The sequence below is a fragment of the Orycteropus afer genome, unplaced genomic scaffold (assembly GCF_000298275.1).
Source record: "Orycteropus afer afer isolate SDZICR_OR568_19922 unplaced genomic scaffold, OryAfe1.0 scaffold00309, whole genome shotgun sequence".
In the NCBI taxonomy this organism is placed as follows: domain Eukaryota; kingdom Metazoa; phylum Chordata; class Mammalia; order Tubulidentata; family Orycteropodidae; genus Orycteropus; species Orycteropus afer.
Window position 1 is genome coordinate 2,275,392 of NW_006921896.1, and position 20,026 is coordinate 2,295,417.

Below are 20,026 nucleotides of genomic sequence, written 5' to 3' on the forward strand. Positions count from 1 at the left end.
TATATATATATATATATATATATCCAAAATAAAACTTTTTAAAAAATCATCATTTAATAGACACAGAAAGAATATTTGAAAAAACCCAACACTCTTTCCTGATATAAAACAATCAACTATTTAGAAATAGTAGAGAATCTCCTCAACTTGGCAAAGGGCATCTATGAAAAAATGCAGCTAAAGTACTACTTAATGGTCAAAGACTGGATGCTTTCCCCTAAGCCAGCAATAAGACAAGGATATCTATTCTCACCATTCCTATTCAGCATTGTAATGAAGGTAATTAGGTAAGAAAAATAAATAAATACATGTTATCCAGAATGAGAAGGTAAAAGGAAAACTCTCTATTTGTAGATGATATGACTTTTGTATACAGAAAATCATAAGAAATCCACAAAGTACTATTATAACTAATAAATGAGTTCAGCAAGATTACAGGATACAAGATTTATATACACATATCAATTCTATTTCTATTGACTTAGAACAATCTGAAAATAAAATTAAAAAGCAATTCTATGTAAAGTAGCATCAAAAAGAAAAAATAGAAAGGAATAAATTTAACAAAAGAAGTATAAAATTTATGCACTGACCTACAAAACATTGTTGAAAGAAATTATAAAAAATCTAAGTAATAGGGAAAATATCCCATGCTTATATATCAGAAGACTTAACATTGTTAAGATGGCAATACTCCCCAAACTAATCTATAGATTCAGTTCAATTCCCATCAGAATCATAGATGTCTTTACAGAGATTGGCAAGCTGATTCTAAAACTTACATATAATTGCAAGGGACCCTGAATAGCCAAAATAATCATGAAAAAGAAGAACCAGGAGAAGGATTCACTCTTCCCAATTTCAAAATTTACTACAAAGCAAGAGTAATCATGATAGTGTGGCAGTGGCACAAGGATAGACATATAGATGGAAAATAATGTAAGAACCCACAAATAAAGCCATCCATCTATGACCAATTGATTTTCAACAAGGGTGCCAAGGCCATACAATGGGGAAAAAACCGTGCTGGGACAACTCAGTTGGACAGCCATATACAAAAGCATAACTCTGTTATGAACCTTACTTCAAAACATACACCAAAAATAACTTAAAATGAATTAAAGACTTAAATATATAAGAATTGAAAGTATAAAACTTTTAGAAGAAAATATAGGATAAATCTTCATGACCTTGGATTTGGCAAAGGATTCCTAGAAATGACACCAAAGATTTGAGCGACAAATGAAAAAATAAGTAAGTCAAACTACATCAAAAGCACTTTAAACTTTTCTGTTGAAAGAGTGTCATCAAAAAAGTGAAGCAAAAACCCATGTTGTGTTGTTAGGTGCCATTGAGTCGGCTCCAACTCATAGTGACCCTATGTATAATGAAACACTGCCCAGTTGTTCACCATCCTCACACTCCCCTATATGCTTGAGCCCATCACTGTAGCTATTGTGTCAAGCCATCTTGTTGAGGGTCTTCCCCTTTTTTACTAACCCTCTACTTTACAAAGCATGATATCCTTCCCCAGGGAATGGCACCTTCTGACAACATGACCAAAGTAGGTGAGATGAAGTCTAGCCATTCTTGCTTCCAAGGAGCAATCCAGCTGCACTTCTTCCAGGACATATTTATTATGGACTGTCATAGCAGTCCATAGTATTTTCAGTGTTATTTGACAACACCATAATTCAAAGGCATCAACTCTTATTCAGTGTTTCTAATTCACTGTCCAGCTTTCACATACAAGGCTAATGAAAGTATCATGGCTTGGGTTAGGTGCATCTTTGTCTTCAAATTGACATCTTTGCTCTTCAACACTCTAAAGAAGTCTTTTGCAGCAGATCTGCCCAGTGCAATATGTTTTCTGATTTCTTAACTGCTGCTTCCATGGGTGTTGATTGTGGATCCAAGTAAAATGAAATCCGTGACAACATCAATCTTTTCTCCATTCATCACGATGTTGTTTATTGGTCCAGTCGTAAGGATTTTTGTTTTATCTATGTTTATGTGTAATCTATACTGACAACTGTAGTCTTTGATCTTCATCAGTAAGTGCTTCATCTTCACTTCCAGCAAGCAAGGTTGTGTCATCTGCATGTAGCAGGATGTTAATGAGTCTTCTTCCAATCCTGATGCTGTGTTCTTCTTCATGTAGCCCAGCTTCTCAGATTTGCTCAGCATACAGATTGAATAAGTATGGTGAAAGGATACAATGATGACACACTCCCTTTCTGATTTTAAACCATGCAGTATCCCCCTGTTCCATTTGAATGACAGCATCCTGGTCTTTGTATAAGTTCCTCATGAGTGTAATTAAAAACATACAAATGGCCAATGTGAAAACTAAACTCACTGCCATCAAGTCATTTCTGACTCAAAGAGACCCCCTTTGGGCTTCTGAGGCAGTAAATCTTTAAGGAAGTATCTACTTGCCCAGTCTTCCTTCTGCAGAATGGCTGTAGGTTTGAACCACCAATCTTCTGGTTACCAGTCAAAATGCCTTAAGCACTATGCCACCAGAGCTCCTTACTAAGTGTTCTGGAATTCCCACTCTTCTCAATGTTATCCATAATTTGTTATGATCCACACAGTCAAATGCCTTTGCATAGTTAATAAAACACATACAACCATCTTTCAGGGATTCTTTTGACCAAAGTAGGTGAGACAAAGTCTGGCCATTTTCACTTCCAAGAAGTATTCTGGTTGTACTTCATCTAGGATAGATTTGTTTATTCTTCTGGAAGTCCATGGTATTTTCAGTATTCTTTGCCAATACCACAATTCAAAGGCATCAACTCTTCTTTGGTCTGTCTTATATATCGTCCAGCTTTCACATGTATATGAGGTGATTGAAAATACCATGGCTTGGGTTAGGCAAATCTTAGTCTTCAAAGTCACATCTTTGCTTCTTAAAAATTTAAAGAGGTCTTTTGCAGCAAAAACCCATAGAGTAAGGGAAATTATTTGTAAATCATATATTTGATAAGGGACTTGTACTGAGAATACATAAATGACTCTTGCAACTCAATATGAAAAGACAATTCAATTAAAAATGAGCAAAGGATCTGAATAGGTACTTCTTGAAAGAAGACATACAAATGGCCAATTAGCATGTGAAAGACATTCAACAACACTAACCATCAGGGAAATGCAAATCAAAACCCTAATAAGATACTCTTTTATACCTACTAGAATGCTTATTCCAGAGCTCTGGTGGTATAGTGGTTAAGGCATTTGGCTGCTACCCAAAAGGTTGGAGTTGGAACCCTACAGCTGCTTCATGGAAGAAGGATGAGACAGTCTGCTTCCATAAAGATTTACAGCCTGGGAAACCCAATGGGGATCATTATGAGTTGGAATCAACTTGATGGTAGTGAGTTTGGAGTTTGGAGGGTGCTTATAATAAAAATTATTAAAAAACCAACAGACAATAACTGGTGTTAGAGAAGATGCGGAGAAACTGGAGCCCTCATATGTTGCTGGTGGTAATGTAAAATGTAGCTGGTTTGGAGAAAAGTGGCATTTCCTCAAAGATTAAGCATAGGTACCATGACCCAGCAATTCCACTCCTACATACATACCAAGAAAAATGAAAACTAGTGCATGAAGGTTTATTGCTGCATTATTCATAACAGTGAAAAGGTAGAAAAACACTAATGCTTATCAGTACATGCATGCATGAACAAAATGTGATAATCTATACAATGAAATCCTAATCAGCCATAAAAAGATATGAAGTACTGATACACACCACAACATGGATGAATCTTGAAAACATTATGCCAAGTGAAAGAAGCCAATCACAAAAGGCCACATATTATATGATTTAATTCCTAAGAAAGTCCAGAACAGGGAAATATATATGGTAGGTCAGTGGTTGCTAGTGAATGGTAATGGGAGAGACAAAGAGATATGGAGGTGAGAGCTAAACAGCGAGGTTTCTCTCTGAGATGATGAAAATGTTATAAAAGCAACTGCTGTAACAGCTGCACCAGTTTGACTATATTAAAGACACTGAATTATAATATTAAATAGATAAATTATAAATGATAGGAATTATACCTCAATAAAGTTTTAAAAAAATCAATAATCAAAGTCAATGCATTCCTACAAACCAATAACAAATTGATAATATCAATTTTTAAAGTTACCACTTAAATAGCCTAAAAAATATAAATACCTGGAAATAGATTTAACTAAATATATCCATAACTTTCACAGAATGTTAAAAGACTTTAAAGGAGACCTAATAGAAAAACATACACTTTCAAATTTCAAAATAATAAAAAAGCCAATTCTCCTCAAAGTGAGTAGATTCAGTGCAACTCCAATCAAATTTAATTTAAAAGCAAATTTTTTGGCATAACTTGACAAGCCAATTCTAAAGTTTATATGGAAAAGATAAGGGCCCCAAATACCCAAGATACATTTCAAGGAAACAGTAGGTTACTTGTCTTACCAGATACAAGTAACTATTACAGAACTACAATAATTAAAGGAGTGTAGTACTGCAATCATATAAAATGACCAATATTAAAGAAAAGGGACCCAGAAATGAACCTAAAACATGGAAACTTGATATATAACAGAGTTTGTAATGCATATCAGTAGGAAATAGATAGACTTTTCAATAAATGGTGCTAGAGTAATTATTTCTATATGGGAAAAAAGATAAATTCCTAATTGGATTAAACACCAAATTATGGACAGAAAAGCTAAAATCAATACCCCCTTTAGATCTAAGCAAGAGTGCCTCTGCCCTGGCACCATGATTTTAAAGGTCTTTGGTCTTACTGTTCTCTAAGCAAGTTCCATAGGGTAAGTGGTTTGTAGGACCAAAATGACACATCTACTTGCAGCTCATGCATCCCCTTCAAGACTGGGCTCCAGATACCCAAGACCTGAAATAATCTCCTTAAATGGCTACAAGCCAGCTTCCACAACCTGCACAGTCCTCCTCCCTACATTGGTCTCTGGAGAATGGACTGTGCCACAGATAAATGTACACTTAGGCCCCAAAGGTGGCTAAGAATTGGTTATTGTGGGAGGTGGGGATGGAAGTCAGACACATAAGCTAGGGTACTCACATGTTGGCACATGATAGTCCTTATTGTACAGGACAGAACCGGGGTGAAAAGACAAGGCAGAGGGCCCCAGAGTTAGAATGGTCCAAGCCTCTATTTTTTCAATGTAGAATTCTATTAGAAGTCTAAAAACAAAACCAAATGCACTGCCATCGAGTTGGATCCAACTCACAGCGACCCCTCCTTGGGTTTCTGAGGTGCTATCACTATGGAAGTAGATTGCCCAACCTTCCTTCTGAGGAGCAGTTGGTGGGTTTCAACCACCAGCCTTCTTGTTAGCAGTCAAGTGCCTTAGGCATTATGCCACCAGAGCTCCCAAACTCTGATCTAGGGTAATAATCTAATCTTGCAACAGGAAAAAAGTTTAAAACAAGGCACAAAGAGTGAAAATTATGAAAAACTGACAAATTCATCTATGTTAAAATTAAGGATAAGAATTCATTAAAAAATATCGTGAAGTGAAAAGACAAAATACATACTGGGATATTATATTCATAACACTTACAACTGATAAAGAATGACTATACAAAATAATTTCTATAATCAATAGGAAACAAACATGCCCTTTAAAAACAGGCAAAAGTCAAGAGCAGGCATTTCATGGAAAAGAACCAAGTACTGCAATGACAAATATGAAAAGATGGCGAATTCATTAGAACCAAGGAAATGCAATTAAAACCATAATGTGGTACCATTTCACACCTACAATATTTTCAAAATTTTTAAATCAGATCTGCAGCCATAGGCACTTTCATCAACTCCTGGAGTGGATTGAAACTTGTCAAAGACTTTAGAAAAGTTTTCCATTACCAGTAAAAAATAACATATGCACATCCTACAACGTGTCAATTCCCCAATTAGGTATGAAAACTAAAAACCAACTCTTGATACAGGAACCCGAAGGGATATGTACACTTTTTTTTTTTTTTATTTGGGTGAAGATTTACAGAGCAAATTCACTTTCCACACAGCAGTTCACATATACTTTGTCTCATGTCATTGACCACAATTTACCACAATGCAACAGCTCCCTTCCCACTTCCTCCCCATAGTTACCTCTTCCCAGTGTCCATCCCTCCATACTCTTCTGCCCCCTGAGCTGTCTTCCTGTGCATAACCAGCCCTTCCTACTCCCATGATTGTACTCTCCAGGGCGGCACACAAATTTTTATACCCACTGCCATTGAGTTGATTGCAACTCATAACAACCCATTGGGTTTCCAAGGCTATAAAATCTTTACAGAAACAGATGACTTCAGTTTTCTCCTGCAGAGCAGACAGTGGGTTTGAACCACTAACCTTTGTGGTTAGCAGCTGAATGCCTTAGCATGGCACCACCAGAGCTTCTCACACAAATTTTTATAGCTGTGTGTATTCTAGAAAAGGGAAAAACAAGCAAAGCAAAGCAAAACAAACTAAAGCAATAACTTCAAATGACACATATATACATCAGCAGAGGACTGAATAAGTATATTATGTTATAGTCACACTATGGACTACCACACAGAAAAGAAAATGAATGATAAATAGTTATAAGCACTAATATGGCTGAATTAATAAAATAAAATGTTGAGTGCGACACATATATATTCATTATAAAGTTCAAAAATAGCAAAATACACAACAACACATTATCTAGTAACACATACACAGAGTCTTAAAACAATAAGGGAGATCAAGGGAATGACTACCCTAAAATCCAAAATCATGATAGAGGTGGATGGGGTGAAATCTGTGAGTGATACACAGGCATTTCTAAAGTACTAGAATGGTTTTCATTTTTAACGTCAGGTACACTGAAGTTTATTACTTATCTTCAAATTGTACATAGATTTCATATATACTCTTTTGTATGTAGATATAAAAATAAACCACAATTTAAAAATTGCAGTATAAACTTGAAATTTTTCTTATGTGTCTTCTTAAGACAAGGTGTTTTTATTGCCAAATAAATATATAGAGATTGTAAATGAATCCTTACCCTGTGCAGCTTTTTTAACATTTCTAGGACAGCTTGAATATGACGGTAATCCTTTGCACTTTCAGTCCGAATAGAAAGTTGAGAGACAATGGTTCTTTTAAGCATCTGGACCAGGTTGCCAAAAATGGATTCTTCCAAAGATGCCCAATAGTTCTCTGAGAGATACACAAAGGGTAAATATAATTGTCAGGGAATATATGTAAACATATATGTAAACAGAGTGTAGTTTCTCTTTAATCTATTTTTTTAAATTATGAAATGTAAAAGATGAGATTGCTTTTCTTTTAACCTCCTCACCCTTTCCTTTTTCTTTCTCTTTTTTTAAATTTTCACTGTGATTTGGGTGAAAGTTTACAGAGCAAATTCATTTTCCACAGAGCAGTTCATACACATTTTGCTTCATGACACTGACTGCAATTCCCCACAATGTAACAGCTCTGTTCACACTTCTCCCCGTAGTTACCACTAGGGTAACTACCTTCCCCTCCGGAGCACTCCCTTCCCCTCCCCAGTTGTCTCCCTGTGAAAACACTGCCTTTCTGTTCTCCATGACAGATTGCTCCAAGGAGTGTATCTACCTGATGTAAATGCTCACCCTATATGTCTGTCTATTGTTTGGCTGGAAGCCACAGGAATGAGTTCAGTTCCAGACCAGAAGGTTAAGGAGGGGCTACAGTCTCACCAGGCTCTATGAGACCAGCAAACCTAGACGTTTTTTTTTTATGATTTTGAGTTTTGTTCCACATTGTTCTCCCACTCTATCCAGGATCTCTTGCACCATCCCTCTCCAAGTGGATGACAGTGGTAGCCAGGCACCATCTAGTTCTTCTGTCTCATGGTCATATAGGCTGAGGATTACATGGTTTATCAGTCCCTTGAACTAACTGTCTCCATGAAGCTTTAGTTTTCTTCACTCATCTTTGCTCTGTATGATGAAAGACCCATTGTTGCATCTAGATGGCCGCTTGCAAGCTTTTAAGACCCCAGTTAAGATCCTCACCATAGTAGGATGCAGAACAATGTTTCTGTGTAGTGTGTTATGCCAATTGAGCCTGATATCCCCTGTGACCACAGTCCTGAGCCCATGGGTCCAACTACTCACTCCCTCAGGGTAAGTGGTTATGGCTAAGATGCCACCATAAACTTGCCCCTTGTCTACTTACACCTGGACATTCTTACAGCTCATACAAGTATGCATGTAGAAATACTGTCTGCTAACCCTCTCAAATCCTTGATGATAAAAAAAAATGATATTTTCCAATACCGATGAAAAGATATTTAAAATACATATCACAATTATAAAACCGTATTTGTAATAAATTATTCAGTGAATAAATGAAATTATAATTAAATGTTTAGGATGTAATGTCCTGGAAAAAAATTCTTAACAGTTAATAGACATACAAACTTTAATTAATTTGTGAAGAAAAGAGACAGACAAAATTAACCATATTATTTGTTCAGATGGGATAACATACTGTATTAAAATCTAGATTAAGAATTGTTTATGATTGTACAACTTTTTTATGTCTGTGCTACCAGTTTGACTACCACTTGTCATTTGTCATACTGTGGTGACCTGTGTGGTGCTGTGAGGTTGATAGCTATGCCACTGGTATTTCAAATACCAGCTGGGTCACCCACAGTGGACAAGTTTCTGTGGAGCTTCCAAACTAAGATAGACTAGAGAGAAGGAGGGGGCCATCCACTTCTGAAACAACTGGCCAGTGAAAACCTTATGAATAGCAGTGAAACACTGTCTGATATATTACTAGAAAACTTTATGAATACCCCTGAAACATTGTCTGATACAGTGCCAAAAATGAGCCCACCAAGTTGGAAAGCGCTGAAAATACAACTGGGGAAGGGCTGCTTCCTCAAAGTAAAGTTGACATTAATGACGGATGGAGTAAAACTTCCGGACTTCCATTTGCTCAAAATGGGAAGAAATGGCTGCCTCTTAATAATAAGAATGTGGAATGTATGAAGTATGAACGTAGGAAAATAGGAGGTTGTCAAAAATGAAATGGAAAGCATAAAGATTGATATCCTAAGCATTTTGTTGTTGCTGTTGTTACATCCCGTCGAGTTAGACTCGACTTATAGCAACCCCTCCTTGGGTATCCGAGGCGGTATCACTATGGAAGTAGATTGCCCAACCTTCCTTCCAAGGAGTGGCTGGTGGTTTGAACCACCAGCTTTCTGGTTAGCAGTCAAGTGTGAGCTGAAATAGACTGATAGTGGCCACTTTGAATCAGACAATCCTAAAGTTTATTATGCCAGGAATGACAAACTAAAGAGGAATCGTACTACACTCATCGTAAAAAAGGATGTTTCAAGACCTATCCTGAAGTACGATGCTGTCAGTGATAAGGTATTGGCAAAGAATACTGAAAGTACCATGGACTACCAAAAGAACTAACAGACCTGTCCTGGAAGAAGTGCAGCCAGAATGCTCCTTGGAAGGAAGACCGGGCAGATTTTGGTTTACCTACTTTGGTCATGTTGTCAGAATGGACCATTCCTTGGAGAAGGATATCATGCTTGGTAAAGTAGAGGGTCAGCAAAAAAGAGGAAGACCCTCAATGAGATGGATTGACACAGTGGCTCCAGTGATGGGCTCAGATATAGGAAGGATTGTGAGGCTGGCACAGGACTGGGCAGTGTTTCATTCTGTTGTGCATAGGGTCACTATTAATTGAAGCCAACTCAATGGCACCTGACAACAACACAAGGAAGATCAGTTAATATTACTATTATTCAAATTTACACACCAACTACTAAAGCCAAAGAAAAGAAATAGAAGATTTTTACCAACTTCTGCAGTGTGAAATTGACCAAAGACGCAACCAAGATGTATTGATGATTGGAATGTGAAAGGTGGAAATGAAGAATCATTGGTAGTAGGAAAATATGGTCTTGGTGGTAGAAAAGATGCAAAAGGTTACATGATAGAATTTTGCAAGACCAACAACTTATTCATTGCAAATACCTTTTTCAACAACATAACAGCGGCAATACACATTGACCTCGCCAGATGGAATACACAGGCATCAGATTGACTACATCTGTGGAAATGGGCAATGGAGAAGCTCAATATCTTCAGCCAAAACAAGGCCAGGAACTGACTGTGGAACAGACCATCAACTGCTCATATGCAAGTTCAAGCTGAAGCTGAAGACAGTTAAAAGAAGTCCACGAGAGCCAAAACAGGACCTTGATTATATCCCTCCTGAATTTAGAAACCATCTAAAGAATAGATCTGACACACTGAACACCAATGACCAAAAACCAGATGAGTTGTGGTACGTCATCAAGAACATCACCCATGAAGAAAGCTACAGGTGATTAAAAAGACAGGAAAGGAAGAAAAGACCAAAATGGATGTCAGAAGAGACTGAAACTTGCTCTTTGAATGGAGATTAACTAAAGCATATGGAAGAAATGATAAGATAAAGGAGCTGAACAGAAGATTTCAAAGAGCAGCTCAAGAAGACAAAGTATTATAATGAAATGTGCAAAGACCTGCATTTAAAAAACAAAAAGGAAAGAACATGCTCAGCATTTCTCAAGCTGAAAGAACTGAAGAAAAAATTCAAGCTTCGAATTGCAATATTTATAGATTCCATGGGCAAAATACCAAATGATGCAAGAAGCATCAAAAGAAGATGGAAGGAATACACAATCACTGTACCAAAAAGAATTGACTGACATTCAGTCATTTCAGGAGGTAATATATGATCAAGAACCAATGATACTGAAGGAAGAAGTCCAAGCTTCACTGAAGGAACTGGAGAAAACCAAGGCTCCAGGAATTGATGGAATAGCCATTGAGATACTTCAACAAATGGATGCAGTGCTGGAGGTGCTTACTTGTTTATGCCAAGAAATTTGGAAGACAGCTTCCTGGCCAACTGACCGGAAGAGACTGGTATTTGTGCCCATTCCAAAGAAAGGTGATCCAACAGAATGCAGAAATTATTGAACAGTATCACTAATATCTAATGCAAATAAAATTTTCCTGAAGTTATTTCAAAAAAGGGAAGGGCAAAGTACCAAATGTAAGTGATCAATACGGTGGCATTGAGGAAGAGGAAGGCATAGAGAAGTACATGGGGAAAAAAAGAAATTAGATAATAATGTATTCCAATGGGCAAATCTGCTGCAAAGACCTCTTTAAAGTGTTAGAAAGCAAAGATGTCCTTTGAAGACTAAGGTGTGCCTAAACCAAGCCAAGGTATCTTCAATAGCCTCATATGCATGTGAAAGCTGGAGAATGAATAAGGAAGAATGAAGAAGAATTGATTCTTTTGAATGATGGTATTGGTAAAGAATACTGAAATTACCATGGACTGCCAAACAAATGAACAAATCTGGAAGAAGTGCAACCAGATGTTGCTTGGAAGTGAGAATGACCAGACTTCACCTCACCTATTTTGGTCATATTGGAAGAAGGGACCATTCCCTGAAGAAAAGTATCATGCTTCATAAAGTAGAGCATTACTGAAAAGGGGGAAGACCCTCAACAAGAAGGACCAACACAGATGCTTCAACAATGGGCTCAAGTATGGCAAAGATTGTGAGGGTGGCACACGAGCGGGCAGTGTTTTGTCCTATTGTACGTAGGGTTGCTATGAGTTCAAGCCGACTTGACAACACTTACCTACAACAATATGAACTAAAAATATGAATGTATTTACAATTATTTAAGTATGTTTTGCTATAACTTTCAGAAGTATTTGTCTTATCAAAATATTTTCAAATGTAAATAATCGATCTTACCCAGAACCCCTGAAAACTGGTCACTGATTTTACAGACAGCTTCTGCAAATGGAACCACCAAGCTCTTCCAGTTGTTAGAATCTTGCATCACAGGACATTCTGGGAGCAGGAAGAAAATTTCTAAAGCTTCTTGGTATGGAGAACCCAGTGGAAGATTTTTGAGCAGATTATCCCTAAGACATGTGGTGATCTGTAGACAAAAACGATCAGGTGTCATGTATGTGGAGGAGCACTCAAACACAGCAGGTGTTCACTGGGTTGACATATTGTAATAAATCAAGTTTTAGACTTGGTGTTTCATTTCATCACAAGATTGGAATAATCATTTAGTATTTTCTGAAAGCCATGTTTACACTCCATCGTATCTACCTCCCAAGTAAGTGCCTGAGGTAGTGTCTTTGTCATCTAGTGTCGCTATAACACAAATATGACAAATGGATGGCTTTAACAAACAGAAATTTATTTTCTCACAGTTCAGAAGGCTAAACATCCTAATTCATGCGGCCAGCTCTAGCTCTAGCTCTTTCTGTTGGCTCTAGGGGAAGGTCTTTGTCTCTTTAGCTTTTGTTTCCTGGTTTCTTGGACACTTCCATGTGCTTTGGCATCTATCTTCCCCCATCTCTGGTTGCTTCTTTCAGATCTTGTAAGAGATCCTATAGTAATCCTGCCTCATTAGTATATTAACAGACAACTCATTTCCAAATAGGATTATAACCACAGACATAGAGGTTAGGATTTACAACACACATTTCTTGGGGACACAATTCAACCATAACAGGTAGGATTCCCCCATTTAGTTGTTGGGGTGCATGAAGGAGATCAAGAAGAAATCACATGTGCAAGAATTACATTGGACTGGTTTCAGAACTAGTAGACTGTCCTCCCAATGTTAAGAAGTATATTCTACCCTCCAGATCAAACGACGACACCTGATGATTTTTAAAGAGGAGAAATGTATGAGAGCCATAAAAAAGCAAATGAAAAATAATAAAAAAAAAACAATAAAAACCACAACACAAATTAGCATGGTTTCCTATTAGCTTCTCATATGACCACCAGTCTAACCATAAACTCTATCTACCATGAACCCAAGTTTCTAGTACTTCCAATCTCCTTATAGTTTTCCCTATTCAGAATGCAGCTATTCAGAAAAAAAATAAAATGGAATTCTGAATTTTTGTTTGGTGTGTGTGCTCAGATAGTAATATTTTTTTTAAACTCTCAATAAGGTTTGGCAATCTACTTCCATTGTGATACTGCCTCAGAAACCCAAGGAGGGGTCACTATGAGGTGGATCCAACTCAACGGCAGTGAGTTTGGTTTTTTTGGTTTAAGGAGATAAACTAGTATTTATGGAGTATTTGTTATTAGTCAGTTATTGAGGTAACTGATTTACATATATTTGAGTATATATATTTATAGCTCTATAACATAAATGATTTATTAGCACCTCAGAGAAATTAAGTAACTTGCTCAAGGACACATAGTTAAGTAGGTTTCTACCCTGGATTTGACTCAAAAGCCTAGTCTTTATCAGGAAATAATAATGAGATGTTGGCTAAATGTATCTCTAAATGTGTAAGTTCTTAAAATCACCTCTCTCTCTTTTTTTTTTTAATCAAAACACTATATTGGGCTCCTATTATTGGGGCTCAGTCCTTGGAGTTATATATACCTGACCACTCTATTTTACATCTCAATGGCACACAGCCCTCTTTGCTCATCATTAGCTATACCTCCAAACTTCCCATCCCCATCCCCAAATGCTTTAGTGATACTGTGATTCCCTCAAGTCAGTTTTGTTGTTTCATAACTGTGCCCTGGCACACAATTTCCTGGTTGTCTAGAATGTCCTTCCACATGTAGGCACTTCATAAGCTCCTACTTCCCGAGTAACCTGCTCTGAGTACTCTAAGTAAACCTTATATTCATTGCCCTAACACTGTTGACCAAATTCATCCATTCAAAAATACTTACTGTATACCTAATAAGTTCTAAAGTAGGCACTAGGGAAGACAGCAGAGTGTAAAACACACTCAGTCTCACACTTTGAATTGCACTTACATGTCTGTCTAACTCATTAAACCATGTGCTTCTAAAAGAAGGACATGCCTCTTTCATTGTTCATTGGGAGTTTTCATTAAAGTGCCCAGTGTATAGTGAGTACTCAAATGTTTGCTGAACAAATTAATGAATGCCAAGTCTGTGAATCCACACCACAGAATTTCAAGATAGAAGGAAACTTTGCATATCCTGTAATCCAATTAGCTCTCCTCTAAAACAATAGGAGATTGCCTTATGATTACAATATTTGCACATTATATATCTGGCACAACCAAGGTAAAATCAGTAGCAGAAAGGGACTTTAGTGATGAACTGATCCAACCTCTTCTCTCCACAGATTCAGAAATGATCTTCTATTTTTTTTAGCCTTTTTTAAAATTTTCTTCTGAAAGTTAAAACTGGTCCTGACAGGAAGATTTTAAATAATCAGTACAAAATTAGCAAGAATAAACTGACAAAATAGTCCACATGATAGTTTTTGGGTTATGTTGTAACTCAAAAAACCAAACTCACTGCCATCAAGTCTATTCCGACTCATAAGAAACCCTTTGGGTTTCCAAGGAGGTAAATCTTTACAGAAGTAAATTGCTCAGTCTTCCTTCCATGGAATGGCTGGTGGGTTTGAACCACCAACCTTCTGGATAGCAGTCACATGCCTTAGGCACTGTGCCACCAGAGTTCTTTATGTTACAGGTTACGTTATAGGTAGTATCAAGTGGTATAGTGTAGTGACAAAGGTGTTTATCTGAAAGTGTCATGACAATGCATAATTAGGAACCCATTTTTACCTCAGGTCTTTATTGAAGTGTAGTTCTGCCAAAGTTAGCAGAATTGAGCTTTCCATTTCTCTTTGAGAGAAAGGAGTGTTTGTAAGAGAGTACTTGCAGCTAAGGTACAGAATGCTGATTATGGCTGACAGAGCATGCAAACAGGTAAGGGAGGTGAGAGAAAGGAGAGCTAGAAGAGAGAGAGAGGTAAGAACAAGACTGAGAAAGAAAGAGACAGAGATATAGAAACAGAGTGAGCCACATAAAAAGAGAGGCAAGATGATGAGAAGTAGAGGGTGAAAGAGAGAAAAAAAGAAGATACCAGAGTGAGACCCAAAAATAAACAGATTGAGAGAAGAACATTGAAAGTATCACCTTTAGAATAAGCAGAACAATAAAACAGAGAAATAAATTAGTTAGGGTTGTGTTAAGAAAGGCTAAATTAATAAAGAAAGCATGTTTGAAGCATCTTCATATATAAAATTTAAAAAACAGTAATAATAGTACCAAAACAAGGAAGGAACAGTGCCAGAAAGAACAAGAACATTCTTGGACCTACAGAAAAGGAAGATGTGCAACTGAAGAATCCAGCCAATTCCTTGGTGAGGGGGATACTCATATCAGAAAAGGTACCTTTAAGTCTATGTTTATGGTTAAAACAATTACATATAAAATGTTATTCTTATTCTAGTGTACTAATCTCAACAAATTCTTTAATCATCTTCCTAAAATCCTGAGTTGAAGATTCTCTCTAGTACAACAACATGTGGTTGTCGCTGTTGTTATGTGCCGTCGAGTCGGACCCAACTCATAGTGACCCTTCCTTGGGTTTCCTAGGCAGTATCACTATGGAAGTAGATTGTCCAACCTTCCTTCCGAGGAGTGGCTGGTAGGTTTGAACCACCAGCCTTCTGGTTAGCAGTCAAGTGCCTTAGGCACTACGCTATTAGAGCTCCCACGCATGCACATAGGTGTGTACAAATGAACTATTTAGACTATTTATAACCTATATGAACACAACATCAATTCTTTTGCCCTGTGGGAAAAGTCCTGAATGCCGACTTTTACTAAATCTGTGCATGCTTCAGGGTCTCAGAGAATCTCTCAAAACAAAATATTTCATCTGAAACGTTCTCGTGTATTTTCTCCAAATGACAATGCGAGGAATACTACCGTGTTAGTAATCCAGTCCTTCTGGGTTAACTCCTTAAAGGTGTTTCTTGCTTTATTTAAATCTAAATGAATAGACATCGTCTCTGCAGCTATTCTGTAGAAACAAGATAAACACAGAAGTGGATAGTTAAATAAATGAAAATGAATACTTCTAAATGAAGTACATTATTTTATTATATTAACTACCTAAATGCAAATTTTCTTCTAAATCTTGCTGCATTTTAATAAAATTACCCTTTCTCTCAGCTATACTAAGGAGCGTTGATGGTGGAGTGGGTAAGTTAGTGATTCAAACCCACCAGCTGCTCTGCAAGATGAAGATGAGGCAATCTACTTCGGTAAAGATTTACAGCCTTGGAAACGCAATGGGGTTGCTGAGTTGGAACAGACTTGACGGTAGTTGGTTTGTTTTTTTTTTTTTTTTGAGTTTCTCAACTATACCAGAATTTTAATACCTTGGGCAAATACAAATACAGTATGCAACAAATGATTTTTAAATGGCAAAAAAATTATCAAGGCTGCACTACCATATAGTGTGTGTGTGTGTGTGTGTGTGTATATATATATATATATATATATATATATATTATCAGACTTTAACTCCGATATTACCTTATCTAAAATGGATAATCAATAAATATTTCTTATCCAGTAAAAAAACTGTCACAGGAAAAAATGTAGATGTTTTTCCTGTTTCTTTAAAAATATGACCATTTCTTCCAATTATTAGAACTGAAAACGTGGACCAAAAGAAAGAGCTTCAGAGGACACAAAGTAGGCTAAAATGAATTATTAACTCCTAGTATTTCAACAGAATATTATTAATGCAATGTGTAAGTATCTTAACCTACAAATGATGTTTATATTGAACTGAATATATTTATTAAAACTAGAAGCATTTTTGTGAAACAATACATATATTTAGTGACCGAAAATTGGAAAAAATTTTCTTTTAAAGAAACAATGTGCAAAATTTCAGAAAAAAGTAATTATTTCAGACTAATTCTCTAGTATTTCTATCAAACTGAAAGAAAATTTAATATTTAGCAGTAAGGAAATGGTTCAATAACGTAAGGTATGTCAATCCCATGGGATAATATATAGCCATGAAAATGATGTAGCAGAAACACATTGAATAATACAGATAATGGAAAATTAATGTAAAGAAAGATATAAAACAATATGATCCCACTTTTTGTGAAAAAATACATTGGCATATAGAAGGATACATCCACAAACTCTTAAATAGTGGATTAAGAGTGATTTTAATTTCCTTCTTGCTATATGTATTTCATTTTGACATTTTCTCCAATAATCATATATTTGCTTTTGTAGGAAAAAAAAAAAAAGAAAGAAAATGAAAGTAAATTTAAAAATGAAAGAAACTAATTATTTTACCCTTGGAAAATAATGCCTGAACTGAATATATTATCCAAAAATTGAAGCTTTTTTTTTTTTTTTTGTAAAATATTTTAAGACTTTCACAGTATTTTTAGTAGAATTTTATTTTATTATATGTTACCTTTTCTTTGAAAAACTTCCAGTTAAACAAGCAGGAGATGAAAATATCTCTGTGATTTCCCTACATAAGATACAAGACAGTAGTTAAAATAAATTAAATCATACAGTATGCCTCATTATATGATGAGATGTGATAAATAAACCACCTCATAACTGTTCTCTGAGCTTCTCCCTGTCTCCTATCTTTTGCATAGTATCATGGGCATCTAAAATGTCTATTTCATTTGCTAAATCTCAAAATTTCAGTGGCAAACATGGAAAATAAAAACATATACTCAGAGAAGCCATGGAGAAAGAAGAAAAGGCTTGACCTAGGGTCAGCATTTTCAAGGGCAAATAAAACACTCTCAGCCACCCAACTTCCCAGACCCTATTTATTTCTGTTTGGCAGCACTTAAGTAGAAACAAACAAAAATAGCAGAAATTAAGTGGGAGAAGGTGAGACTGAGTTTCATTTTAGGAGTAAATTCCACAGACAATTCTTGATAATTTATGCTCTGCAAATTAAGATGTACAACTATTTCCCAAAACTACAAAGTCATAACTGAAATTATGTCTAAAAGATGTTTCTAAGTATGAGTAAAATCTTTACAGATGATAGGAGCAGGGCTGGCAAACTATTGAGCTATTTTTTTTTTATTTTTCTTTTTCATGGTGTTCCTGGTTTGTTTCATACAAATTTTCTGTGGTGAGCTCATTATGTTTATGAATCATGTTATCATTTCCTTTATTGCTATTGTTTTAATATTTGCTAAATATTTGTGCTTGTCCTTTTTTATTGGGATATGAAAGTTATCACTTTTCTTTGAAGTTATCCTGTGATTATATTTTTCTCCCCGAGTTTAGAACAGTCCATTCTATCTTGAAACTCTCTTGACTTCCTTACCATTTAGAAGTTCTGTAACTACCCTCTTTTTCCCTCTTTTTGGTTTGTAGTTGTCCTCATTTGCCAATTGATGTCTCTGGTTCCCTGTTTACAATCTTGTAAGCTTATTGTACTTTGGATATGTCCACAGTTGTGTTGGTTTCTAGGTTAAGTCATCTTGTGTATTAATGGTTGCTTATTGTTTGCTATTATTGGTTCTGTGTTTAAAGGACACCCTTTAGTATCTCTTGTAAGGTTGGTCTGGTTTTAACAAATTTCCTTCATTTCTGCTTATCTGGAAATCTCCTAATTTCACCATCATATTTGAGAGATAATTTTGCTAGGTATATAATTCTTGGTTGGAAATTTTCCTCTTTCAGGGTTTTATACATACAAGCCCATTGCCTTCACACTTGCATGGTTTCTGCTGAGAAATCAGAACTTATTCTTATTGGTTGTCCTTTGTAAGTAACTTTTTGTTTTTCCCATGCTGCTTTCAGGATTCTTTCTTTGTCTTTGGTTTTGATGAGTTAATATGTCTTGGTGATTTTCTTTTGGGGTCTATTCTGTTTGGGGTTCATGGGACTTTCTAAATGGATATATTCTCATCTTTCATAATATCAGGGAAGTTCTCTTCCAACAAATCTTGGACAATTTTCTCCAGTGGTTTTCTTTTTATCTTCCTGTTCTAGAATTACAATTACATGTAGGTTATTCCTTTTGATGGTATCCCACATGAACCTTAGGCTTTCTTCATCTTGTTTTGATCTTTTTTCTGACTATTCCCTTTCCAAAGAAGTATTCAGGTATGTCTTCAATCTCATTAATTCTGTCTTCCATTGATTCAGTTCTACTCCTTTGCCCTTTCAATATGTTACCTATTTCTGAAAATTTAGTATTAATCTTCCAGATTTCTATCTGTAGATTTTGTATCATTTCTAATTTTTCATTTATATTGTCATTTTGTTCTTGTACTTTCCTTCCAAAATTGTTCTAGGGTTTTGTCTTAATTTTCCTTAATTTTGTCAGTGTTTTCCTTGATCTGTCTCTCAGTCCTTTGAAGATACCTAAGTAAAATTCTTTTGACTTCCTTATCAGGGAGTTCCAATGCTGCTGCTTCCTCAGAAATGTGTTCTGGGTCTATATCCTGCTCCCTTGTTTCTACCACTTTATCTTGTTTCTTTGTGTAGACTGTGATTATCTGTTGTCTCCAAGGCATTGCAACATTGTTGTATTTAGATCTCTATTAACTGTTCATGAAGGGCAGTAAGGGTGAGTCAGGCTCTTTTTGGTGGTTGTTTATTATTGGCCAATTGGTGGAGAAGGAAGTGGTGGCTCTCAGTAAGTTGAACTGCAGGAGGTGCAGGTGTGGTTGTGTTGTATGGGCATGGTTGCTGTCTCCCACTTAGTTAGACAAATATAACAATTGAAAAACCATAAAAAAAGTAAAAGCAAGTGGACAAAACACATACCACATAAAGACACAGGAACAATCACCAAAAAAGAAAAAGCCCGCAATATCTGGGGAGAGGGCAATAAGAGAAAAAAGGCAGAGTAGGAGAAAAATTAAGAAAAAACTGGGAAAAAATGCAGAAAGAAAACAAGGAACAGGGTTAACCATGAGAAAGAAAAAAATTGGAACCAGGAACAGAGAAGAGAGAAAAAGCTGAAAACTAGAATTTGGGAAGGGAAGAAAAAAGTTAAATAATAGAAAGGACAATAATAATAATAATAATAATTATTTTAAAACAGACTAAAACAAACAAACTAAAAAAGGAAAAAA

The 20,026-nt window shown here is 36.0% G+C and overlaps 1 protein-coding gene across 1 annotated transcript in view; it reads right to left on the minus strand.

Annotated features, from left to right (window-relative positions):
- Positions 1–20,026, minus strand: part of HERC5 (HECT and RLD domain containing E3 ubiquitin protein ligase 5) — a 125,734-nt gene that overhangs the window by 73,442 nt on the left and 32,266 nt on the right. Inside the window, exons 9-12 of the mRNA XM_042782412.1 lie at positions 17,380–17,439; positions 15,858–15,951; positions 11,854–12,043; positions 7,072–7,226 (exon numbers count right to left, since the gene is read on the minus strand). Of these exons, the coding sequence (XP_042638346.1) occupies positions 7,072–7,226; positions 11,854–12,043; positions 15,858–15,951; positions 17,380–17,439 (499 nt within the window). The remainder of the gene's footprint in view (positions 1–7,071; positions 7,227–11,853; positions 12,044–15,857; positions 15,952–17,379; positions 17,440–20,026) is intronic.